Below are 12,424 nucleotides of genomic sequence, written 5' to 3'. Positions count from 1 at the left end.
GGTCCTTTGGCATATCGGTTGGCATTACCTCCAGAGCTAGCAAGGATACACAGTGTCTTCCATGTGTCCATGTTAAGGAGGTACAAATCTGACCCATCTCATGTACTATCAGTTGAAGAGATTGAGGTAAATCCAGACCTCTCATATGAGGAAGAACCCATAAAAATTCTGGCTTATGAGGTGAAGCAGCTGAGGAACAAATAGATACACCTGGTTAAAGTGCTGTGGAACCATCATTCAGGCCAGGAAGCTACTTGGAAACGTAAAGAGGATATGAGGAGACAGCAACCACAGTTGTTCAGAGACTAATGCCAGGTAAAATTTCGAGACGAAATTTATTTTAAGGGGGGGAGAATTGTAACACCCCTATATTCGGTAGTGCGTTCTACTGTTCCTGTGGCCAGTGCTATCCGGACAGCTAGGATGCCTAGAACTACACTTCGTTATGAGTGAGGAGACATAAAATAATGAAATACAAGAAGAGAAAACACAAGAAAAACAAAGGAAAAAATAATAGCAAAGAAATGTAACCAAGTTAAGCGAGCCGAGAACCCTAGCGATGGGTGACCGCACCGGGAAATCACGGCGTGGACCGTTGACTAGCCCTGGACTGCGGGGAACCCTGAAAAATATTTTTAGGATTTAAAGAGACAACAATTGAAATATAAATATCATTAGAAATATCAAAGAAAAATTAAATAATTAGTACAAAGAAAAGTGAGAAATCGAAAAACGGACAAAACCCGGTGTTACAGAAAAATCGGGAATGCAACCCGAACAGGGGCATTATGGTCATTTGACATCCCGAATTGTCTTTTGACCTAAATGTCCATTAAAAATAAATAATATTACACTTGGAAAATATAATGAAAAATTAAATTGGTGGTACCTAAAGTAAATAGCAAAAATTAAGGGTTTAATGTGGAATAAATGGGAGTTAAACATATAATATGATTAAATTGAGTGAGTGGGCCACTATAGAATAAAGTAAGAACAAAATGGGCAGGTGTAAGTTCATTAAACAATCTGCAAATTCATTTTCTCCAAACCCTTCACCCATGGCCGAATGAATTTCTCCAAAAAGCTCCCATGGCCGCCACCTTCAAACCTTCACAATCCTATGATCAAGCCTTCTTTTCTCACACCTATCTTCATTAAGTTTTATCTCCACATCATAAGGAAGAGTTTGATACCAAAATCAAGAAGTTTAGTGAAGGTTTAGCAAGTCCCAACCATAGGTAAGTTTGTATTTTTGAATATTTCTTTGATAAAGTTTGTATACATGTTATGGGTGTTTGATTTGTGAAGAAAATTTTCAAGTTTGAGGAGTTATTGATATATCCAGTTTGGACAGTCATGGGGTTGTATGTTAATGAAATATTCATACATATATTTGATGAGAATTTATGTTGAGTAGGGTGATTTAATGTCCTAGTAAGTTATTTCCATGTATATGTGGTGATTGTGCATTTGAAATTGAAGTGGAGGAAGTTATGTGAAACTTTGGCAAGGTGGAGCAATTCGGCAGCCTTGGGACTCTTTGATGAATGTTGAATTCATGGAGATATTGGATAAATTATGATATTGAGGATTGATGAATATGTATGTAAATTGGTTGTGTAAAGTGTATGTAAGAATTAGAAATGTTCATGTGTATGTATTGTTGTATTTAGACTTTGTGAATTAGAGTTTCATTTGGTGTGTTGAGGGTATTTGTATTCTGCCCAAAATGACTTTAAGGTAAGGTGGTATATGGTTTTGGTAATGTACCAAATCAGAATTGGTAAGGGAAGTGGACTTAGAGTAAGGTAAATGTGTAATTGATACATGTATAAGCAATGTAATTAAGGACAGCCTACATTTTAACCTATAACTCTAAATATGTAACTCCAATTGGTATGAGACCAATTGGAGGTGAAACTAGGCACAAAATGTGCCAACTTTCATTGAGAAAGCATACCAAAATTCTGCTTGCAAGGTAGCATGAAAAATGACCAATTCGGATTAAGTGCAAATGAGGCCTGAAAATTGACCAATTGGGCAGCAGTTAGTGTTTAGGCCATAACTCACTCAAAATAGGTCCAATTGACCTGAAATTTTAACCATGAATAGTTAAGACCCATACCTACAAGTCTTATGAAGACACCAAAGCCCAAAAATAACCATAAGCAAGTCAAACAGCTTGCACAAGTTCGGGTCCAAAAACTGGCCGAACCAAAGTTGACTAAATTTGACCTAAAATGACCTAATTTGATGCCATTTGACCAGCAATAGTAAAATGACCATAACTTGGTCTACATAACTCAGAATGACCTAAAATTTTGCCCCGCGTTGTGTAAGACATAGATCTACAAGTTTGTAGTTTTGATCGAAACCCGAAAACTGAGGGAACTAGGTCGTCCGGCTAGGTCAAACTAGTATCCCGGAATCCAGCAAGTTGCAATAAAATGCACTAAACAAGGAAATAAAATTGGTAACGAGTACCAACCCTAAAACACTATCGAATGTGATATATTAGTGACACTAAAACCTAAATTACCTAGAACACATCGAGGGTCGGTATATTAGGTGATTAAGCAAATAATAGCTTTCAGTGAACTATTTGTCAAACATTATCGATAGAGACAGTTTAATTTAGTACTGAAACACTTCAAATTGTGTTTCTCAGTTAGTAAAGACTCAGGGAAAGGGAAGGAAACACTGAGTCCAGACCAGGAGACAGTTATCAGAGGTTTGTGCACAACAACTATTTCTTTTGAATTATTTTCAATTGAAATAAATTTTGACTAGTTGTATATTATTGTTTTAAATTGTGAAACTGTGAAAAATTGTTTGAATGATATTTGATGGATATTTATCGCTTGAAAAGCACTGTAAATGGTTTGAAATTGTGAGAAATTATTTGAATGATATTGATGGATACTTATTGATTGAAAAGCATTGGAAATATATTGAAGTGTTTTTACAGGTTTTCTGAAGAACTGTTTTATCCAAAATACAGATGGCAATCTGCCAAAATTTTTACAGGAATTCTAAATAATTCAAATGTGTTAGTTCTATCACTTCAGTTCAAAAAGATTTTTAACACCTGTAAATAGTGCTCACCACTGTAAAAGAAGTAAGAAAAGTTTTTAAAATCCCTTGTAGTGTATTTAATGGGTTATCAGTAGACGGAGTTGGTAATTCATTAGGTATACTACGGGATCATGTTATGCCTTACAGAGGGGTAGGGTGTGACAGACAGACATTCTGACATCGGAAAATGGTAAATGTCACATTCATAGCCATGCATATAGATAGTAGTTTTTCTATCATATAAATGATAAGTAAATTATAACTTTTAATTTATGTATCATGAAAGTAAATTATATCAAATTACATAAAAAATAAATTTTCTTATATATCTTTTGAAAAATTACAGTAAAAAATGTTTTATAATTATTTATGTATTGAAAAATATCATTATAAATAAAATTATTTCTTTCACAAAACTATAAACTATAATATAAAAAAAAATTTAAGAATATATATATATATATTTATTTATTTATTTATTAACTATTTTCACTATTTATAAAAAATAATATTATTTAAAAATTTAAAAGTATACTATTTAAATAATTAAATATTTTAGTTATATAATTATTTATGATAAATAATTATTTAATTTCATATTATTTAAATATAATTATTTCTAGTATTTTAACTATAAAATAATAATTAATTAAATATAAAATTTGGATGAATAAAAATATTATTAGTAAAACAAAATTTAATAGAAGAGTGAAAAATAATATGAGGTAATTAATGATAAATTTAAATGAAAGAATATTTTATTAATGAAAAAATATTTAATTATCTCTTGCAAGAAAAATAAAGGGAAAATGAAGAGAATAAAAAAATTATTTTTTAAATTTTCACAATTAATTTAAATATTTTTCCCCTAAATTAGAGTGAAATGAAAAAAAATATATAAATAATGATATTATTTATTTTTTCTGTTAATTTTTATTTGTCAGTTTTTTAAAAGATATTTTATCTAAAATTATTTATTAATATGATTTTTTTTTAATTTTATCTTTATCTCTACTAATTATAATAATTATTTATACATTTTTTTTAAAATCCATCTTAACACTTTTCTTAATAAAAGGTAATTTAATTAATTTAAAGAGTATTTTATTATAATTTAAATAATTTTATTTTTTTTAATGGCTATGCAAAATCTTAGATAACAAAGAAAAATAAACGAAGATAATATATGGTAAATTTTTTCCTTTTTTAGAAGAAAAATTATTTTTTTAATTTTAATAATTTATCTAAATAATATAAAAAAATTAAGGATATGCTTGAAACCTCTGTTTTCAGTTTTTTTATTTTCTTCTAAAAAAGAGCAAAAAACTTATTTAATTAACTAATATATTTTATGATTTTTTTTACTTATTTTTAAAACACAAAAATAGAAATAAGAAAAGAGAGATGCGCTTTCATTTTTAGTTTTTCTTTGCATCATTACATGTGTAACGTTTTGCCCATAACTATGAGCCCACTTGCCCCCTTAATACATCGCAGTTATTTTTTAAAAATATTTTTTTATTGAATTTTTCAAAATTCATTTTTATTATTAGTGGTTATAATAATAAGATTAATTTGAAATTATCAAAAAAAATTGAAAGCATTAAATTTAATAATGATTTCATAATTACGCTAATATAATTTATTAGTTAAAATTTTTTTAGTGTTCTTTATTTTTAATAATATTTTTAAATTTATTGGAATTTATTTATTATTATAATTAACTTTACTTTTAATTATAAATTTTATTTTTTAAAAATATATAAAAATATATTTTTTTTATTTATTATACAATAAAAAAACTTAAAACAGAAACCAGTTTATAAAACAAAAAAAAAAAAAAGAAAAACTATAAACAGTTTTTAATTTTTACAAAATAAAAAAATAAAATAAAAAACTTAAAATGATAAATTTCTTTATTTTTGTTTTCACTTTGTTTCCTTATTCAATTTTTCTTTCTTCTCCTTGCTCAATTTCCCTTTCATTTCCCGTGCCCAATAAGGAACCAAACGAAGGCACAGAATATCAAAGGTGAAAGGAAAACAAGCAAGTAAGAAAGCGCCAAGTAATCTGCATTCGTGGCTAAGAGTCACCGCCTTAAGGCACCTAAAGCATCTCACAGATTCTCTCTCTTTCGCTTTACTCTTACAAATATAAACTCACAAAGTTCTATCTCTACGCCATCCCAAATAAATTTGCACTCCAAATTTAGTCCTGCCATTGAACCCTAATCAACAGGTAATCGAATTTCAACCCCAAGTCGCTTTTTTTTTTTGGAGTATTAATTCTCTGCGGATTTATTTTTGAGGTTTATGTTCATGATTGCTGATATCGGTGTTTGGATTCTGTGTTTATGGACTCTTTTTTTTCCCTCTATTTTTTAAGGTATATAATAATATACAGGATTGTCCTCAAGGGCCTTGTGTGTTCCAAGAAGGAATTTATTTATATTCATGAATAGTAGTTGTTGGAAATTTTTTTTATACAAAATATTAACAATGTCATTTGAAGTTTTTTTTTTTAATATTTTATTGACTGCCAGTGTATAGATCGCCAAGTTGTCTGCCGTGACTGTATTTTGACCTGTGTGATTGTTAGCTTGCTGTTTGGTTGCTGTGAAAATTAAGGGGATTTTCTTTTTTTTTTTTTCTAAATTTTGGGGTTTTTGTTTTCCGAGAGTTTGGTTTGGTATCTCATGGCCAAAATTTCTAAATGGGATCAAATGAAGTTTGGATGCTTCCGTTTAAAGTTTTGACTTGACCCCAATGCTCGGATTTGTTGATATGCTATTTTATTATTGAGAACCCAATGAATATACTCATCCTGTCGGAAGTCGTTTATGTTTTGGGTTTTTTAATCTAATTAGGGTTGATATGCAATTAATAACTCTCTTGTGTTTTTGAAATTCCAGAGAATTTGTGATGGCTTCAAAGCGGATTAACAAGGAATTGAAGGACCTGCAGCGTGACCCTCCAGCTTCATGCAGTGCTGGTTCGTTTCTTTACTACAATAATATTGCCGAGTAGAGTTATCAGTCTTGTATTACCAAAATTTGGAGAAATTTGATGCTGAAGATTGATCTATATGCATACTTCACACTTGTGATTGTATTTGATAAAATCGATTGCATGTTTGTAAACTTTGTATTAGTTTTAACTCATTAAAGCCATCTAAGCCTTAATTACTATTGTACATGGCTGACATAAGAAACAGTTGTGTAGAAAGGACAAAGATAATGGTGATAAGAAAGCCCTTGATGATACATTTGATTAGTTCTTCTTAGAGCACCTGTTGTTTGCTGACCACCTCATTTTTTTTCTTTTTCAACCTAAAAAGATATTGTCAATTGGGTTTATTTTTCTAGTTTGGGTCTCTGGAGGCATAATCGATCAGTTTGTAGAAGTGCATGGTTTCAGTGGGATTAGTTACTTCATGACCTTGAGAAGCATTTTCATTTCTAATCTTTAGAACAGACTCTAAGTCATGCCCAGAAAGTTGATGAGACTAATTAGATTTTACCCAAAATATGTGTTGTTTTAGCTTGTTTTATTATTTTACAAGCGTGCATGTATACAGGACCAGTTGCTGATGACATGTTCCACTGGCAAGCAACAATCATGGGTCCAGCTGATAGCCCATTTGCTGGTGGTGTGTTTCTTGTATCAATTCACTTTCCTCCTGATTATCCTTTCAAGCCACCCAAGGTAACGAATATACTGCTTTTGTCTTGTGATTCATATTTTTAGATTGTCCTACCTTTCTAAAAATTATAAACAAAATATTAAAATTATCTAGATCTTTTGTTCTCTTGCTAATAAAAGATTGAATGAGCATTTCAGCATTGTTATCAGTGCTTGAATACTTTTTCTATCGTATTTTTGCATGGGACATTATGCAAACGATTGTAAACAGTGAAGTGAATGGGAATAGTTCTATACCTTTTCCTATAGCTTAGTTTATAATGTGTGGAAGTGTAGGATCTGAATGAACATTGTGTATATAATGTCGCTGCTAGGCAATTTCTGTGGATTTGTTGTTTTAGAACTTTTGTTGTTGTATATTTTTCTCGGGCCTGATTTTGCAAGGTCTTAGTAACGCTGGGGAGACATAAAATTTTTTAACTTGCTCATTGCATCTTTCTTGTAGTCTTATTGTTTATCGATGCATTATTGAATAACATGTTTTAAGTTCTTGCTTAGTTTTGGTTTCCTTCTAACTTTAAAGATGATCTGAATAGGTTTCCTTCCGTACAAAGGTTTTCCATCCCAACATCAACAGTAATGGAAGCATTTGTCTTGACATTCTCAAAGAGCAATGGAGCCCTGCCCTTACTATTTCCAAGGTATTACTTTCCTTTCAAGATTCATTTTTTTTTTTTCACATGGTAAGCCATGACTATTTGTTTTGCTCCACAACCAAGTTTATGTTTGATATGTCTTCTCATGAGATGCAGTTGTTTATAATTCATAATTATATTATGCTGATGTTAGATTTGCATTAAATTCTAACTAGATAATTCTTTCTTGTAGGTTCTTTTGTCAATCTGCTCTCTCCTGACTGATCCCAACCCAGATGATCCATTGGTGCCTGAGATTGCTCACATGTACAAGACGGACAGAGCCAAATATGAGACTACTGCTCGATCCTGGACCCAGAAATATGCAATGGGTTAGGGCTCCACACTTGCCTGATGAGCGTAATATGCTTTGTCCTATTAGTAAATAATGGAAACTTCTGGAGCAACGTTGTCTTTGTATTCGAATATGATATTGGAGCTCTTTTCATAGTGAGACATCATATTGAATAGTGGAATATTTATGTGAAGTTTCATGAAAAAAAGGTCTTTTCTTTTTCATTGATTTTTGGAATGAAAATTTTGCATTGTAAATATTAAATAACAAAATGCATAGGACACACTAGTACTAATTGCACATTAAAGGGAAAACCTGCCAGACTTTGTGGATGCAGGCCGTCTTTCTGAGCAGGATGTGGCATGCTTAGGTGATAACGAACTGATGGTAAATGCTGGTTTGTGTTCTGATTCGAGTTTCGAAATTATAGGAATGAGAATGGAGCGGATTAGGGTGAAGACTTTGCCGTTGGGGAGATGAGGTTTTTCTTTTTTTATTTTTTATTATTATATAATAAAAATTTGTTTGTTAAAATATCAATCATAAGTTAGAAATATAAATGAAATTAATAATAGACATTTTGTTATTAAAAATATATTTTTTAATTAAAAAATAATAATATATTATGTTGTGCTGGATTAGGACTTTCCGTTCTTACTACACAATATCATATCAGGGTAGGAAAATGGGGGCGAAAATATGAAATTATTATTACTTGAATTAACCATTGTAGATAGATGCAGGGGTTAGGTTTTTTTTCTTTATATTTTTTTTATGGACAACAATGGAGCAAGACCTTAATTTTTAGAATTAATTTTGATTTATTTTTGCAAAATTTATTGATAGGGTATGAATAAAAAGGAAGTGGTGCCACACTGCTAATTATAGTTGTATTTTATAATACAACGGATGTTTTATATATATATATATATATATATATATATATATATATATATATATATATATATATATATTTAAATTTTTTACAATCATTTTGACTTTTATTTTTATTACTTTTTGTAACTTTTTAATAAAAATTTTATAACAGAGATAATAAAAATAGATTTATATATAATATAAATATATGTAATTAATATATTTTAATATATTATAAGTTAGTTATTATAAAAAAATTTTAATATATTAGATTCTGGAAAATAGTGTTCAGCTTTATATATAGATATATAAATCTAAAGATAGGGATTGATATATTTGTGTTGGATATCATAGTTAATTGAGCCTTCAAACCTAACCGAGTACGGGAGAGTTTAAGGTTAGAATGGGCCGTTTGGAAACCAGAAGGACTTGGGTCAAATGTCTTTCTTCCCTTCACGCACTACGGATTTTGAGCTAGGTTATTTAACTTGAATACTATGAAACCATTTACTTTGTTTTGCAGCTTTCTTTTTCTTTTTTTCTATTTTTTAAGAAAATTGCAATTTTTATAAATGTGTTCACTTATCAATAATAAAATAGTAATTTTTTAATTTAAAAAATAAAAATATCCATAATTAAATAATTAATTATTATAAAATACCCATATTTTTATAATTAAAATAATTAATTATTATAAAATATATTTAAAATTCATCTTATTTTCAAAATGTTTAATATGTGTTATTTATATATTTTGTAATAATATGATTAATTTTCTTTCTATCAATAGAAATAGATATTTTTTTAAACAATTGTTTTATTTAAATTACAAATGAAGTTATAAAATAATTTTGATGATATTGTTGTCTCTTTAGATAATCGTTTTAGAAAATAGGATAAAATTTTCATTGTAATTAAAAACAAAAAAAAAAATTTAAATCAATTTTTTTTTTAATTCAAACTTGAGATCTCTGCCCTGATATTATTAAAGAAAATAATACTGATGATATCTTATATGTGATTGATGATGTTAATCGGGAATATTGATGTTTCGAGAACTACCTTCTAAAAGAGACTAGGCCTACTCTAGGTACCTTCTAAACAAGTAATTAAACCTCCACCAAAAGCTCTTTATGCACATTAAGGCTTGTTTAGTTGGAGGTAAGTAGATTAAGAAAATAAATTTTTTTAGAAAATGCAGAAAAGAATTTATTTGGTTTATATTCTCAAACAATTTCTTAAGAAATGGAGTATTCCACTTTCTTTGTGCAAGGAAAGTAATTCACCTAAGCAGGACTTGGTAAGTAGTGTAATAAATTTATTAATTTATCCTTTAATTCGTCACACTTTAAATTATTTATGAATATAATTATCTTTTACAATTTAGAAGTAAACTATTTTTTAAAAAGTTAATTTATATACTAAACATATTTATATTATACTTTTTGAGAAGTAAGTTCTCTAAAGGTGTACTCCCTTAAAAAAATGTACTTATGAGAAAATAAGGCCTAAAAATAAAAGTGGCAAACAATTCAGGTTAATGGGGTCTAAGTGACTTTGGGTGTCATTTTGAGTTATGTATCAAGTTCCTACAAAATTATTTTATAACAAATTCAGGTTAATTTGCCCATTATGGATTATTTTACATAAAAATGTTATAAATTTTTTACGAATAAATTTTAGGTCAATGATACTAGAGTCGTATTCATGATTTATGAGATTTTGAGGTTGAGTTCCTGTTAAAATTAATTGCATCAAAATATTAAATATATTTTAAAAAGTTAATTTTATTTATTTAATTTTATATTAAATTCAAATTCTTTTGAGGTTTTTGCATAATAAAAATAAGTTACGAATTACTTTGAGTTAGACTAATTGATCTTCTAACAAAATTTGATAAATATATAATTTTAAATAATTTATTTTTGCGCTAAATTGATTTTATTCAATTTGAGCATGTTAAAAGTACACATTGCCTTTTTTTCATATGTGTGTTGAAATATAAATGTGCCGTTCTGACTTTCAATATGGACTATTAGAAGGAAACAAAGGACCAAACTTTTCCTTGAGTTCCTTAACTCCACTAGGATGTGCTTCGTCAAAATCTCTACTTATATCAATTTTGTGAAATTTAAGAAAATGGGATTGGTTGCTGAAAAATTGAATGGCTGCTTGTACATGAAAGGGTAAATGTTGTGTTTGAAAAATAAAGGTTGTTCACAACTAATTGCTTCAAAAAGTAAATATATGTAGAAAAGGTAAATTTTGCATTTGATCAAAAAAGTAATTTACTGGTTGAGAAAATATAAATATGTGAAAAAAGTGTAAATGAGAGTTTTGAGAAATTAAAAGATTGATTTGCTTTAAAATGAAATCATTTTAGGAAATTTAAATTGACTTTTGAAAAATAACAAAGCTGATTGTTGAAATGTAAATATGTGCATGATGCGTGCCAAATGCACCAATTAAAAATACTCTACCTAAACTACTTGTATGTAAGGTAAGTAGAGGACGATCCCCACAAGGAATGAGTAAATGCAAATAAAAAAACAGATATTAGAGACACAAGTAAATAAAAGGAACTTAAAACAGATAAAATAAACACCTAATCTATCAAACTAAATATGCAAAGTAGAATGAAAAGGAGGTTTTGATTTGTATTCGCTAAACTACTGAAGCAAAACTAAAAATGCTAGAATATAAACTAAGGCTAATAACACTTATGAATACTCAATGCAATTAGATTGCAATAAATTCAGTAGAGATGGTATATGCATCATGTAACATATATCAATCATTGACTAAAGATACAAATTTATTCAATTGAGTAAATAGGTTATAGAAGCTAATAATTTCCTTATCTTTAGGTTATAGAAGTTAATAATTTCCTTATCTTTCCTTACAGATTAAATTAACCAAGAAGTGCTCTATGATTGATCCCTTACCATCGCACTCAATCTAATACTAGAGCAGCTTATAATTAAGTTTAGTGATAGCATTAATCATTAGAGAGACATCCTAATTCAAGGTAACAAAATCATTTAACATGGTTCATTTAACCTAAACACTCATCTTTATAATAAAATAAATCATTATATGCTACTTGAAGTCAGATTATTCAAACTATTACGTACTCAATTAATCTTAACTTAGCAATATGTTTTCATGCATAATTAATTAGTTGGCCACCCTAACTAACCATACATTAAAAATTTATAACATAAACCAAAAGATAAGTAATACTCAATATAGAACAAATATGGATTTTATTAAACTCCAATCAAAGTCTTATGATAACATGTTCCATGGCTTTAACTATCTCCCTACTAAATTACAAAACTACTCACACATAACTAAGAACATTAAACATAAACAAATTAACAAGAGAAGAGAGAAAAGCATGCTGCCCATTCTAGAAGTAATTTGAACAACTTGGATCTGATGTTGATGATGATGCTACACACTCTAAAAGATATAGAAGCGCTCCACAAGCCAAAAGAAAAAGAAAAAAAATAACCCTAGCAACTAGATCAAGCAGTTGATATCTTTAAATGCACAAAGAGAGAATTTGGCCATTATGAGTAGAAAAGAATTCAAAAGCCTAGATCTATATTTTGAACCCTTTTTATAGAAAAAAATAGCTTAACTAAGACTCGAGATTTGATTTAAAAATCCTAGACTCTAGATCTGATTTAAAAATCTTAGTTGCATTCTGACTCAAAACTCTCTCAAGAATCCTAGTTAAAATAGGAAAACAAGTTAAAAATAAATCTCCGTGTACAGATCTACAACTTAAACGACCTTGGGGACCCACACACCTCTATTTTATTTATTGCATAAAA

The 12,424-nt window shown here is 28.8% G+C and overlaps 1 protein-coding gene across 1 annotated transcript; it reads left to right on the top strand.

Annotated features, from left to right (window-relative positions):
* The first annotated feature begins 5,034 nt into the window (after positions 1-5,034).
* On the top strand, positions 5,035-7,930 carry LOC110660577 (ubiquitin-conjugating enzyme E2-17 kDa). Its single transcript, XM_021818921.2, has 5 exons — positions 5,035-5,313; positions 5,987-6,066; positions 6,652-6,779; positions 7,313-7,417; positions 7,605-7,930. Exons 2-5 carry the CDS (start codon positions 5,997-5,999, stop codon positions 7,746-7,748), a joined length of 447 nt encoding a protein of 148 aa, XP_021674613.1. The 5' UTR covers positions 5,035-5,313; positions 5,987-5,996; the 3' UTR covers positions 7,749-7,930.
* The last annotated feature ends 4,494 nt before the right edge of the window (positions 7,931-12,424 follow it).

Source organism: Hevea brasiliensis, chromosome 2 (assembly GCF_030052815.1).
Source record: "Hevea brasiliensis isolate MT/VB/25A 57/8 chromosome 2, ASM3005281v1, whole genome shotgun sequence".
NCBI lineage: Eukaryota > Viridiplantae > Streptophyta > Magnoliopsida > Malpighiales > Euphorbiaceae > Hevea > Hevea brasiliensis.
The sequence above is the reverse complement of the archived record's forward strand: the minus strand, read 5'-3'. Positions and strand labels throughout refer to the sequence as shown.

Excerpts from the sequence above, each read along its gene's own strand:
- LOC110660577 (XM_021818921.2), top strand. The coding sequence starts at position 5,997 with ATGGCTTCAAAGCGGATTAACAAGGAATTGAAGGACCTGCAGCGTGAC. Across the intron at positions 6,067-6,651 it reads TCCAGCTTCATGCAGTGCTG|GACCAGTTGCTGATGACATG; the intron begins GTTCGTTTCTTT and ends GCATGTATACAG. Across the intron at positions 6,780-7,312 it reads ATCCTTTCAAGCCACCCAAG|GTTTCCTTCCGTACAAAGGT; the intron begins GTAACGAATATA and ends TGATCTGAATAG.